Source organism: Aptenodytes forsteri, unplaced genomic scaffold (genome assembly GCF_000699145.1).
Source record: "Aptenodytes forsteri isolate BGI_AS27 unplaced genomic scaffold, ASM69914v1 Scaffold174, whole genome shotgun sequence".
NCBI lineage: Eukaryota > Metazoa > Chordata > Aves > Sphenisciformes > Spheniscidae > Aptenodytes > Aptenodytes forsteri.
Window position 1 is genome coordinate 1,135,186 of NW_008794603.1, and position 13,366 is coordinate 1,148,551.

The 13,366-nt window shown below is 38.4% G+C and overlaps 1 protein-coding gene across 1 annotated transcript in view; it reads right to left on the minus strand.

Moving 5' to 3' along the window:
- The window catches only part of PRPF40A (pre-mRNA processing factor 40 homolog A), a 25,815-nt gene extending 13,602 nt beyond the window's left edge, over positions 1-12,213 (minus strand). Inside the window, 9 exon segments of the mRNA XM_009273147.1 lie at positions 568-903; positions 1,279-1,303; positions 2,597-2,717; positions 3,165-3,275; positions 3,378-3,455; positions 5,628-5,650; positions 5,891-5,921; positions 8,968-9,048; positions 12,076-12,213. Of these exon segments, the coding sequence (XP_009271422.1) occupies positions 568-903; positions 1,279-1,303; positions 2,597-2,717; positions 3,165-3,275; positions 3,378-3,455; positions 5,628-5,650; positions 5,891-5,921; positions 8,968-9,048; positions 12,076-12,213 (944 nt within the window).
- Positions 12,214-13,366: the final 1,153 nt, after the last annotated feature.

Here is a 13,366-nt window from a genome sequence, read left to right on the forward strand (position 1 = left end):
AAAATACAAAAATATAAAGGGGAGTGCCTAAAAATATGCCTCTTGCCCTTAATTATCTCCTGATGGCTATAACCCCTCCCAGCGTGTTTCTTTTTTGTTTGAATGATAAAAATCATAAGCTATAATTCTCCACATAATCAGTTCTCCATTATTAGAAAACAAAGGATCTCATTTCTGGTAGAACAGATAAAGATCTATTTATCATGGCCTTTTCTTCTAACGATAGCCAATTGCACAGATCTATGGAAGAGGAAACATACAGGGTAAGCATATAATATTACCCCAGAAACTCTTACAGCTATCGAAAAATTCATGCAGTGTTCAAGCCACTAATGTTCCCTGTAGGGTTTAAGAGCTTTGGGAGAGGGTTGGCAAGGGGACGGCATTAATTTTTCTAAAAATAGATTTAATACTTCTTCCTCTCTTTCTTACTCATTATTCCTCTCTGCTGCCATTGATTCACGCTCACGTTTCACTGAAGAAACGGCTAACTGTCAAAGCAGCCTGGCCACCTACAATTGAAGATAAACCGGATCCTAGAAGAAATACAAAACTGCAGCAAGCCACGTGCTTTGTAGTTTCACTTACTCTGCTGAGGCCTCCTGCTTGGAAGAGTCATCTGCTGCGTTAGCTGCAGTTTCTCCACTCTGTTCCTGCACAGCAGGGGCAGAAGTTGCTTGTCCCTGCTCCTCAGCTGCAGCCGTGCCAGTACTCTCATTTTCTACCACAGAAGAAGCTGCAGCAGATTCTGCTTCGGAAGCTGCTGTTGCTGCAGAAGTAGCAGTGGTGGTAGTAACAGCTGCGGCAGTTTCAGCAGCAGTTGTGGCTGTGGTGGTTGTGTTTGTTGCTTCTGCTGCAGCAGCTGGAGCAGATGTTGTTGGAGTTGATTCTTCGGGCTTTGCGCTGTAGGTATCAAAAACCAGGAACAGTCACATACAAGCATAGGACAACTTAATGGTAGGAAAACCTGTAGTTTCAGTAAGTTAATAAAGTCCGAAATGAGAGGTTTAGGTCTAGTTACAAAGACTGTATCTCAGAAGAACACAAAACAGTCTTAGCTCAGAGAAAGGAAATGCTTTACAACTGTGGATCTATGTAGATCAATCATTTCAGTTAAAAAGAAATCTAGAATATATTATTTGAGTTTTTATACATTAAGCCACTATTTGGAATGAAAAGCTGCAAGGAGAATGTTTTAAGATTCAAGGACTAGATTCCATTTTTAAGAAATAACAGGCAGCTTAACACAAAAAACATTAGCATACCATTAAAACATACCTGTTTTCTTCAGCTTTAATCATTGCTAGAGGAGAAAGGGGAAAAAACACTTAAAATATAGCTTCAAAAATAGTTTACATACACATGGTAAAAAGTTACTGTTAACATGATTTCATAAAAGCATAGCTTTAAATATTTTTGTTACTATCAATAATTTTAGTATTTGTGCCCTTTAAAGACTGACATCAATTCAGACTAAAATAAAATTTAGAAATCCCATTAAATAAAGATTAGGGTATATAAAAAAATGACTTCTTGGTTTAAAATAATTGTTTCAATTTTAAAAGACTAGTTTAAAGAACGGATAGTCAGGTTTACTGAAACAGATCGTTCCTTCTTTTTTATTCTAAGTCGCTGATGCTTACTCTTCGTAATACTTTTTAAAATACTCATTTCTTACCCAGCTGATTTTGTAGATTTTTCATCAAGATCTTATTTCCCTTACAATACCAAACAAAACCGTGCTAAAAGTGAAAAACAGGAGCACAGCATCATATGATGTTTGTACAAAAGGGGACACTGCCTTTATAATACAGAAGGGCATTAAAAAAATTACTAATGTTTTTGCCACGTCATAGTTTATCAAAATAATTTTTGTCAAAAATTAAAAGCAAATTGATACCTAAGCAAATCCTTACACACAATTTTGGCTTTCACCAGCCAGCACTACTGCTTTGAGTATAAAATACATTACTGTTTTCACAGTTCTTCCAAGACACCGAAACAAAATGTAATTCTTACTCAATTATAAGCTATACGGTATTACAGAAGTCCAGCACCCTTTTACCCTGGTTTCCCGAGTGAATGAGGATTAGTACAGTTGCCCCTCTGCCTCTCGTCTTCCCCCATCAACCTAAACCCCTTCACAAATCCCACTAAGTTCCTACAAGTTTCCAAAGGATTGGTGGCTAAGTAAGAGTCAAATCCTACAACAGCCTTAAAATGAAGACAGACTTGAAGCATTACCTACTGCTAACACAGAGAGCATGCACATAGCCCTGAACAAGCCACAGCACGTTACATCCTAATTCAGTTCCTGTTCAGCGACACGAGGGGGAGCAGATGCTGCTGCCGCATAAATAGAGAAGAACTAAGGGTATAATGGGAAAAGGGATGGTGATGAGGACACAGGAGACGAGACTGTTCCACAGAAATCTCAGACTGCATTAACTCTACCACATACGGCTTATTGCAGCAGACTTCATTACTAACAGAAGTCTGACTGCTATGCTTCGATACCAAATTTTTGCCAAAAGTCATGCATATACACAGCTTGCAACTCACTGCCACCCTCCCTACTCATTTTTGTTAACATTACCTTCAAGATCCTCAAGCTCTTTGGGTTTTGCCCAGCGCGATTCCTTTGTTTGGGAATTATAATAGTAGGGCTTTCCAGAATCAGATTTATACTCTTTCCAGGGACACTTAGACAACAATTGCTAATGGACAGAGAACAAAAACATAGAATCAAACTTACAATGGTGTTTTAAAATTCAAAGGATAGCTAGAAGCGAGCCATAAACACTACGCCAAGAAATAACTTAAATATCAATGAATACAAGTTGTATACTTCCCAAGGAAAATCCTCCCTAGTGATAAACAAACACATTACTTATTAAAAAGGTGGCATATTTAGATAAGGAAAATTTATCTAAAAATTGAGGAAAACGGCTGAGAGTTTTGTCCATTTTGCAGCCTCAAGTTCTACCAACATAAGGAGTGGGATATAAACATTTTTGCAACGTTTCTTATTTGAAGCGTTTGCTCCCATTGGAAAAAAATAATCTATTGGCACAGCTATCCTCCTGCACAATAGTTATGCTAGTAAATTCTTGCACTCACATGAACTCACACAGTACAGTAATCTTCATCTGAATTTAATTTACCTCAGCAGGTGTTTTGAGATCATCTGGCTTCTCCCATGTAGACTGCTTTGTTTCAGTATTATAGTAATATGTTCTTCCATCAGGTGATTTGTGTTCTGTCCATGTAGATTTCTAGGAAAAATAAAAGATACCAGTAATGATGAACAATAATTGCTGACCGAGATGCTACCAAAAGCCACTAAAAAGTTAAATACAAGTGCAAAGCAGATAAACCTGTTTAGAGTGCTCTTCATTAACAGAACTGTTGGTTGTGGCAGTTTGCTGGGCTGCACAAACTACGGGATGTGTTGTCTGAGGGCGAAACAAAACAGAGCTCTGAAAAGACATTCTGGTTAATATTTGTTTGTCATTTGAATGTGTGTATTAAATATACTAAGGAATTCAGCAGCAAAGAAAAGACAGCAAGCCAAAATCTAAACACTTTTAAGTCAGTATTGTTTTCAAGAAACTACTTCTTTGTGACAAGAGCTATTAAGAGTCTCCCACATGCCCCTCCCATTCAGCAATCCAAGACAGCCAATTACAATCAGAAAAGAAAACAAAAGTGAATGTGATCGGACCCTAACACCTTCAAGTGACAGGCCCAGAGGCACACCATGTTTTCAAAACTAAGAAAAATTTGCTTCAAGAAGATTCTGTCTTCAAGAGTTTACTGTGAACTCGGGAGTACCTTCCTACTGCTTTTCATCAACAGTTTACATAAACTCTCTGAAATTAGGACTGGCGGAACACAGCTTTAGCCACCTACTCTGTTTCAGTTACTGGATATGGCTGAGGAGAAACAACTTCCTTATAGATCCAATTGCCTTGCTCAATTACACAGAATGCAAGTCTCATAGAAATAAAAGGACAACTGCTATTCACCGATATTTAATAATTAAGCTAGGTACAAGGTCCCCAAATTTCAAAGCAACAACCAAAAACTTACAATAGGGTATCTTTGAGGCCACATGACTATTTCTACAGATTCCACCTCTTCATTATCTAGGCAAACTATTTTCTTCATCATCTTAAAAACTAAAGGTGAATGTCTGGGATATCTTCTAGAGAAGTAATTTAATACTTACAAAATTTTAAATAGAAATCTGATAGTGACTGAAAGTTATTCATGGTCATTCACGGTGCCACGACAGACAAATTTAACATTTGAGATTACTTCCAGATGACCTGCATACCTCAATACAAAGTTACATTAATTCACGATTCAGAAGTTTCAATATTGAGATATACAGCACCAGTTCTGTTCCATCAGCGATTTCCCATCTGATGGAAAGGTGGAAGAGTACTGAAAATCACCTAATGAAGTAAATTTGGCCTGCAAGCCACCTTCCTGTTTACAAGTTCAACCTACATTAAATCACCTTCCACGCAACCTATCCAGTATTTACTCCTACTTAAGCTACTGAATTATGCTATGCTCCCACAAACGTGGAAGAAGCATTTGAAAGTAAATTTCAAATAATGTCAAGATTTTGGGGGTGGAGAAGTTAAGCTAAATTACCAACGAGCAGCAAAGTTGATGAAGTGGTGATAACCATTCTTTTGAGGTTAGTACTTTATATTCTTCAAAAACCACAGTGATTTTTCAAAACTATTATGGGTAACTATATAGGCTATTCTCTTTTTATTGTTAAAGTGTTTGGTAACAAAACTCTCAGTAAGCTGACAATGCTAATAAAGGTTCCAATAAGTCACACGGGGACTGAACAATACCAGAACCTTGACCTGGCTTCTCCTGCTAAGCGCAGCTGCATTAAGGAACAGCAAGGAAGACTTAATCATTGCCTACAGAATTCTGCTATAAGCATTAGAACTGCCAAAGCAAAATATTCATTAATATGTAACAGGCAAAAAGTTACCTAAACTAAGTAAAATAAAAATCTGCTTATAAACTGGTCACTGACATGGAAGGACAAAAGGAAAAAAAAAGAAAAGAGGAAAAACACAGGAAGAGGAACTACCTTCCATCTCCTTCAGTACAAATAAAACCCCAGCTCTACCCTGAGTAACTGTATCTAGCCCAACACTTGCAAAGATTTAAATGAGAAAACAGTCAGCTTTAAAGTAACATAGGTATCTAGGCTACAATTCACTTGTTGCTCAGGGAGGGCAAAAAGACCTAAAAACACCACAAGAAACATCTCATATTGCTGTCCTGCATACTAGAAGGACTAGAAATACAGCAGAAATGCACACCTACTTTAGTTCAAGCTTAAATTTCTTTAAATAACAAAATACTACATTCACACAAAAAGATCACAAAAACAGTATGTACCTGACAAATAAGAAACACATTTGGAGCTATTAATTTTAGCATTAATTACAGACTGACAGTCAAATAAGCAAAGAAGCTCCATATAAGAAGAAAAATAAGATACAAGGTTTTCTTTTAAACCTGTAAAGCCATGTATGCACAGCACCTCACTGCTTTCACAATCTTCTAGAATTTTGGCTTTCACTTACCTGAGTTCCAGGAGGTGTTACACCTAAAAAAGAAAATTAAAAAAATTAATTTAAAAAAGGGTCTGGTTGCTTTATTTTTCTATAAAAGACTAATTAGTCAGTGTTTGAAAGAAAAAAAAGTTTTTCTGGGAATCAATGAAGGTGTCAGTTACTGAAATGCTAAATCACATTTTACAGAAAAGTTTGGTTGTTTTTTTTTTTTTAAATACTTCACCTACTTTTGGTGAAATATTTTGCAATGGTAACAAATTGTTTATACTTACCTACTTGTGCGTCCATGCTGTTCACCCCTGGCTGTAGAAACAATCAACAGACATTTAAGTACTGAGTGCAATTGTCATTAAATCATCAGTAAATACAGTACATATCCAAACAAGCACTTTCAGCAACAAAATGTTCTACTGCCTTAAATATGGATTCCTAGCTTCCCACCACCCACTTAATTATTACTGCTTCTTAAATAAGCGCTTGGGAACATCAAGCTACTTTTCAGAAAGGCAATACATACAATAAACTACACCATCTTTCCAATACACATCTTTCTTTACCTCCCGAATGAGTAGCTTGGGAGGAAAAAATAAATGAGATTCTGAATTTCTGCTGGGGTAGCTTAGTAGGCTTCTGTTATAATTATGTGGCATAAGCCTTTGAACATTAGTGTTGAATTTGTTGCATTCATAAAACTGCTTGCAAATAACCAAAGCTCTTACAGACACCCTTTTTGAAATTCTTTGAAACTAAGGAAAAAGGCTAACAGAATTCAAATAGAGTTTTCCCAACTTCTTTCTTTTTCTGTAGGCAAAAATACAGCTTGCAGGTCTACTTTTGCTAGGGTTTATCTTTCAGCTCTCTTCTACAAACTCTGTTAACAAAAAACTCCTCAAGTAAAAAAAGTAAAACTTGTTAAAAAGAGAAAAGAAATCCTATTTGATCAATTATGTTTGGTATTATCCGATAGGACTAAACCAGGTGAATCATCAACGAAATGTAGGCCTTTAAAGTGCATTCTGTATACTAAAAAACCCTCAGCTACTCTGTGTGCATGCGTATGTCTATGAGCTTAAGTACTGTCAGTTAAGCAAGGCCATAGTTAAATTTGTGTCTCCGATAAGTAACCCTTCTGACATGTTTCTTTTCTTGTGCCTATGTTTACTTTTCCAAATTCCATTCTAATTTGCTGTGCATTGTAAGAGCACTAATCTGACTGAAATAATCATTTCTAGGAATTACACTGGTTCTAATCAGCTTTCTGGACGCTTCTATAGATCACAAAACAAGATAGTGAACCTGCACAGGAGTGGTTTGAAAGACCACCACGCTTGGATGAAAGAGTCAAGACCGAAAGAGCCCTGACAACAGTACAAATCATCCAGTTGGCCTCAACGAGCTTCAGATTACGTTTTACACTCGGAGAAAGTATTTTCCATCAGACAGCCAAAACTATAACAAGTCAATAATCTCATGAAGTTCACCAAGCAAATCGACGGGACTGCAAAGGTGGTCACGATTTTTTACTCATCGACAAATTATTTTAAATTAGAAAGTGGTAAAATCATTCTTTTATTTCTAAAACATTTTCCAGGCTGTGGTACGCATGCGATAGCAGAGAGGTACAGGAATGCTGCTATGACAGACAAATGCCTTCTCATACACATGCACAAAGGTGTGAGCTCCTGCTATCACTGCCAAGAGGGTTACGGGCAAAATTAAAAGCTGGAGCTCTTCTGCCATGCTACTTTACCTCCTAAATACCATACGTCCACAGACTTAATTCATTCAAAATTTATTCCTAATCCCGTATTAGAAAACCAAGTGATCCACCTTCTTGCCAAAATACATAAAAATATACAGTAAAACTCAGAATTAGACTGATTTTAGCACTGATCCCTCCCTCCCCTTTTAAGTCTCTTTTGGCTGTAGCACTTTCAAGGTTTTTCTCTGAAGGTCTAAAATTCTTTCAACATTTTCCATGAGCATCACTTGTCTGAAATTCGTAGCAACTTCTATATGGGAAATGGAGGAAAATCACTAACATCCTTCCTACTTGGCAGCTTCTAAAATATTTAGTGCATTAGGAAGTAGCTACATGAGCACAAGAACTAATGAAGCACAGTTCCCAAGAATTTGCCTAAGGAGTTACTGACTTTTACGCAAATTACACTAAGGCTGTAACATACGCTCACATCTCATTAAAGAGAGACCAGCAGTGAGAAACAAACTCGTAACTAACAGGCAGATTCTCTAGTGTCTGATAGAGCCCAAGCACTAAACTTAAGTTTTTCTCCAGTGTTAAGATAATTAACATCCCTCCTCTGGTATGAATTCTCGGTCGTCTGGCACATGTCAAGGTGACATTACATCCTTCTCCTAACGGTTCCTTCTCTACTTATTTTGCAGAAACTTAGTATCTTTGTGATCTTTCTCTCATTACTCCAGAGGGCAGATGGACTGCTTAACACAATACATCTGGTTACACATAGCATATTTAGTAGATGAATTAAAGGTCTTTTTCAGCAAACCCTTAATGAGAAAAAAAAAAAAAAGTGGAGTATTAACCAACTTATTTTTTAAAATAATCCACAAAAGCAGTAGCAAAGGTTTTGTGCCTAGCACTATGGAAAAATTCAGAGTTCCGCAAGGATGAAATGTGACTTGGAGATGTAGTATCTGCATGGTAAGAAAATAAAAAATAACTTATTTCTAAATTTAAGTGGAAAGAACTGTATTTAAGTGGATCTCCTACAGTTACTTTAAATCTCTGAAAAGATTATGTTAATAGGAAAGAAATTTAGCCTTTTCCACCTCAGAGAGAGACTTCATCTGTAACGTCTGTTAACTCTTCCCTCTCCACTTCCACCCAAAAAACTTCTTCATACCTTTACCAATTTCAGCAAACTTTACTCAAGATCTCAAACGCGCTGAATTTCAGAAACTTCAGAAATATACTAGCTGGCCAACTAGCCCTCCCTCCAAACAGCCAGAGCTCACGCTGGCTCCTGCCAAGCTACAAGCAGGTGAGGGACAAGGGAGGAGGCCAGGGGTGCAGGAAGCATTATGGGAAGCAGAATCCAGACAGAAAAAAGAAGGGAAGAGCAGACGCAGATACAGAGAAGAGTTTAAAGACTGATGAAAATCCACAGGACACCAAGTATCACTAGCTCTACCTCTTGCAGAAATCTTATTTTTTACAATAATTCAAGAGCTAGATAAAGCTTCATTGCAATTAGCAATACTTTTTTCAGAATCCAATTCAAGAAAACAAAGGCATACCCATACTGAAGTAACGACAGCAACTGACACAAAGACCTTTTAAAAGCCAGAAAAGTTAAGTTAAACTCACCGGAACTGTAGGCTGCATAGCAGCTTGAGACATGTGAGACATCATCATTCCAGGCATTACTGACTGCATCATTCCAGGCATCTATAATTAAACAGTATTTCAGATATATTTTATGGTATTTTAAACATAAAATATGAGGATTCATTCATTTTTATTTAAAAGCAATTATCAGGTACCAGTTTTTAATCCAAAAAAACCCTTTTAAGCACTTGGCAACAAAAAGTAAGATAGGTTTACAGAATTCCGATTCCCTTCATTACGCTCCTACAAAATCAACATTAGGAATCACGTGTCTACAGTATTCCAAAGTCCGATATGAAATATTAACAAAGACAACCATTTAATCTACAGAAGAACAACAGCAAATGATAAGATGTGTCATCTGTTAATAAGCTATCACTGAAATCCTAAATTAAAGCAGGAAAAATAAAGGTTAGGAAAGATTTCTGCAAATCTCCAAAGCCACACGGAACAAACTGAACAAAGGAAAGGTAAACTCAGAGTCCAAGATTAGATCTGCTCACATTTTTTGACAACTTTCAACCTGTCTCCCTGTCCTCTTACCTCAGAAATAGGAAGAAACACTTTACAGGGACACTAGAATGAACTTCTGCAAACAACTTCAAGATGAAGAGAGCTATTAAATTTAAACATCAAAGCTCTAAAACAATTCCGAACTCTTTTTTTAAAGGTCTGGGGAAAAAACCCTTAATATAGACATACAGTATTAAACCACGTAAGAGTGTGAACTCGGTAATGGGGACATACCACACTACAGAAATGGAAAGTTCAAGTCTAGACATGCATCTGAGTTTGCTGGGCAGTCTGATGAGACCAAAAAAACCACAGAACTGCTACTCAGGTAAGCTAGCTTTTGTTCAAATATTTATGTTTATAGTCTCAAAGGGATAGTTATGCAGAAGCTGTGCAACAGCGAAGTGTCACACTGAAAAGATGTCAAAAATGCTACTGAAAAAGTGTTTAATACCTTGCATGTTTCCCATTATTTTTGCTGATCCTGGCTTTTAAGAACTAACAAGCCATAAAAAACTGGCAAAATGAACAAAATATGTAATTTAGGTCATTACAAACATGAACTTTTGGCCACTCATCCCAAACAGGTCTTGAGAAGTCAACCCCCTTCATCCTTTCAGTTACGCCCCTTTACCTTCATCGTCCTTGGCAGGCTGGCCAAGTGACCCCATCCCCCTGTATCTTCAGGGAGCATCACGTTACCACTCTCCTCATCTTGCATCTTGTGCGGAGAGAGGGATATGTGGTAGGGCTACTGCTCCACCCTCAATCCACAAGGTTTTCTTGGGAGGGTGAGGGAGGAAGGAAAGACTGGAAGGCGGCCCCTCCTATTCCTCGCCATCCTGTAGAAGCAGGAGAAGAAAGCACTCTTGCCCCACTGCTACTTGCAACTAAGGGGGCTCTGAGTGTGTGAAATTTCTTAAAAGCCCTGGCTCAGGTCCTGAAGAAACCCTGCGCACTGCTCGGTTTCTGCATAACACTAACCCAAAGTCAGCAAAGGAAAAAAAAAAAAAATTGGGAAGGAGAGCGAATTCTTTTCCAAAAGACCCTCCTCTGAATGATGCTGACAGCAGGCCGTTGCTATTGTCTATGCAAAGTACCTGTCCTACAGGGGTTCACCTCAGAAAGGAGAAAACAAGCTACAGAACGTCCCATCCTGCAAAGCCTCACCAATAAACCTCCGATATCTGCTGGAAGAAAGAGCTTATCATTCAAGGAGAGAAGCCAACATGAGCTGATACTTCCAGCACAATAGTTCTGGTGTGAGAATATCACCGTCCTGTCCCATCCTTAAGGCCATAAGGTAACTGAGCCTCTAATCTCCTCTCTGCCGTGCCATTTATAGGCAACTTTTTTACTCTACATCTACCAAAAAGTCCCGAGTTCTCTATATTGCTCACTAAAATATTAAAGACTGAAATATTCAATATATGAGCGAGAACCGTGGAACAGAAGCTACAAAAGAACTGTTAAGTAGAGGAATAAAATAGAATTGCTATTTAAGTTTCCAATGAACACACACAAAAGCTCACGCTATTAGCTATCATGCTAATGGTCAAATCCTCCTCATCTTTTAAAACTGCGTTATTTTTACACCAGAAGCTCTAATAGGCTGCAAAACCATGCTGAAGAGATTCCTACCAAGCCTTTATACACCAGCTGAGGGGGATGACGACACACACCCGCCCTATCAAAGGTTCTGCAAAGGAAGACATTCAGTTGCCAGCATGACCTTGTGGGCTCTTCTCAAAGGGTTAACCTTTCTCGCCATCCTCTGTCTACTCTGGTCTGGTTGATGACACTCAGTTTCTACTTATGCAAGCCATCATCACAAGTAGTATCAGTAGAACATTTATTATATCCAGAAAGAGAATTGCTTCTTTCAGAAGTTCAGAATTCAATCAGAAACCACACAGGAAGGGATCTCTGATTACTGAAAACAAAAGCTTTAAATTTGCAAAAAGCACGGATATGATTCTGGCTACACTACCCGTCAACCCAGGTTCACACCTGTCAATCTGAATGGCCAAGATCATTTTTCAATCGCATGACACTAACAACAACTGTATGTACACAGAATTATAAACCACTCCCTGGATTCAGGAAGGAATTCTGCAAAAAATTCAAAATGTAATTACTTCTTCCCTTGCATCTCCCTATAATTTTCAGCTCTGTAGACATAAGAGTTAGCCAAGAATTAAAGAAACATGAAGTTCTCTACCATTACCACCTCTGAAAAGAGCCACTACTTTATGTTTCTAGTATGTATTAGTAAGAAAACCTTACTTCTTCAAAATCTAAAGAAAACTACCAAAAAGCTTTAATAAAAAACAAATTATGGATTCATACCTACGGCTATTTACAATTAAAGTTACACATGAGGTGCATCAATTACCTGCTACAAATGAAAAGAGTTTCTGCACGGAGAAGAACTGTGACATAAAATACCCCGAATTATTAACCTTACCATTTGCAAGCTACTGTATGAGACTTACCTACCTCGGGGATTACCTGACATCATTATGGGAAGAAAGAAAGAAAGAAAAAAAAAGAAAATCTTGTAGTTATTATTACCTGCCCCATTGGTGGTCCTCCCATGGGGGGCATCATCTGAGGCATCATACCGTGTGGAACTGGCGGCATGTTTGGTGGTCTCTGACCCATAGGGTGCATTCCCATGGGAGGATAATGCGGCATGCCTGGGTGTCCCATCTGAAAGACAGCAACCAATGAGAAAAGTCAGCATGAAGCCAACAACCCAAAACCCCACAAAAGCATTTAACAACAAAGAGACGCTCAACACTGAACTGAAAGTGATTTGGGGAATTTTAGATTGATACTGCAAAACAGCAAGCAAGATCATTCACTCTTCCAGGTCCTCTAGAGCCAGAGTTAATAATAATTAACAAATCCATTTAAAATTTCAAAACCAACATCCGAATGAAAAAAAACCCCTCCACAATCTTTCATCTTACAGTTTGTCACAGAAAAACATACTAACCTTAGGAATGCAACTATTTCTGCATGCTCTTCCATACAATTACAATTAACGCAAGTAACCCTGTGGCACAAGGGTCAATCAGAGAAACAAAACATCTTCTGCTCCTCATGTCCACGTCTGAAATAGCTTCTGCACTGACCACCATTCCCATCTCTGTATTCTCCTAAAAACCTGAATCCTGTTGCTGTTCTAGTATTTGGTATAGTCACACTGCTAGTACAAAAATGGATACGGACATTTTTTCCTATTTTTTTCAATTACCAAAACATATTAAGAGTTTTCTAGTCTAGTCAGAATCAACAGCTCTAAGAGTACCTTAGAATAAACACTGGAAATCATTTTTCTCTGAAGAACACATAACTTAAGTGCATAACACGTTTCTGCGTGCGTGTAAGTGCTCTAGTTTATGAATATGAAAACCGTTCTTAGGCAAAACATCATTTCAGAAGGGCCCTGAGCAGAAAATAAAGATGAATAACGCTTCTTTTTGATGTTTTCAAAAGCAATTTTTCTACGATTTTTTTGGTACCGGGAGACGGGAATTCGACCACGCTCTGAAGCTGGGAGCGGGCGGTTCACACAAAGAAGTCACAAACAACTGGAGAGGTCTGAAACGCCCGAAGGCAACACTTGACCCCCCGCCACATCCTCGGCTCTCCCGAGACACGCAGTGACAGCTCGCCTGCTTACCGACTCCCGGGTGCTGCCCAAGTAACTCGGGGTAGAGGAACAACGTTTCCTCCAAACCTCCCCGGACCCTCCTCCGAGGGTAACCCCGCTTTCTTTTACCTTCCGAGGGACCTGCCGACCTGTGCCGTCTGTCACCTATACCAGCCCCGCCGGTCGCTGGGGCAGGGGAGGGGA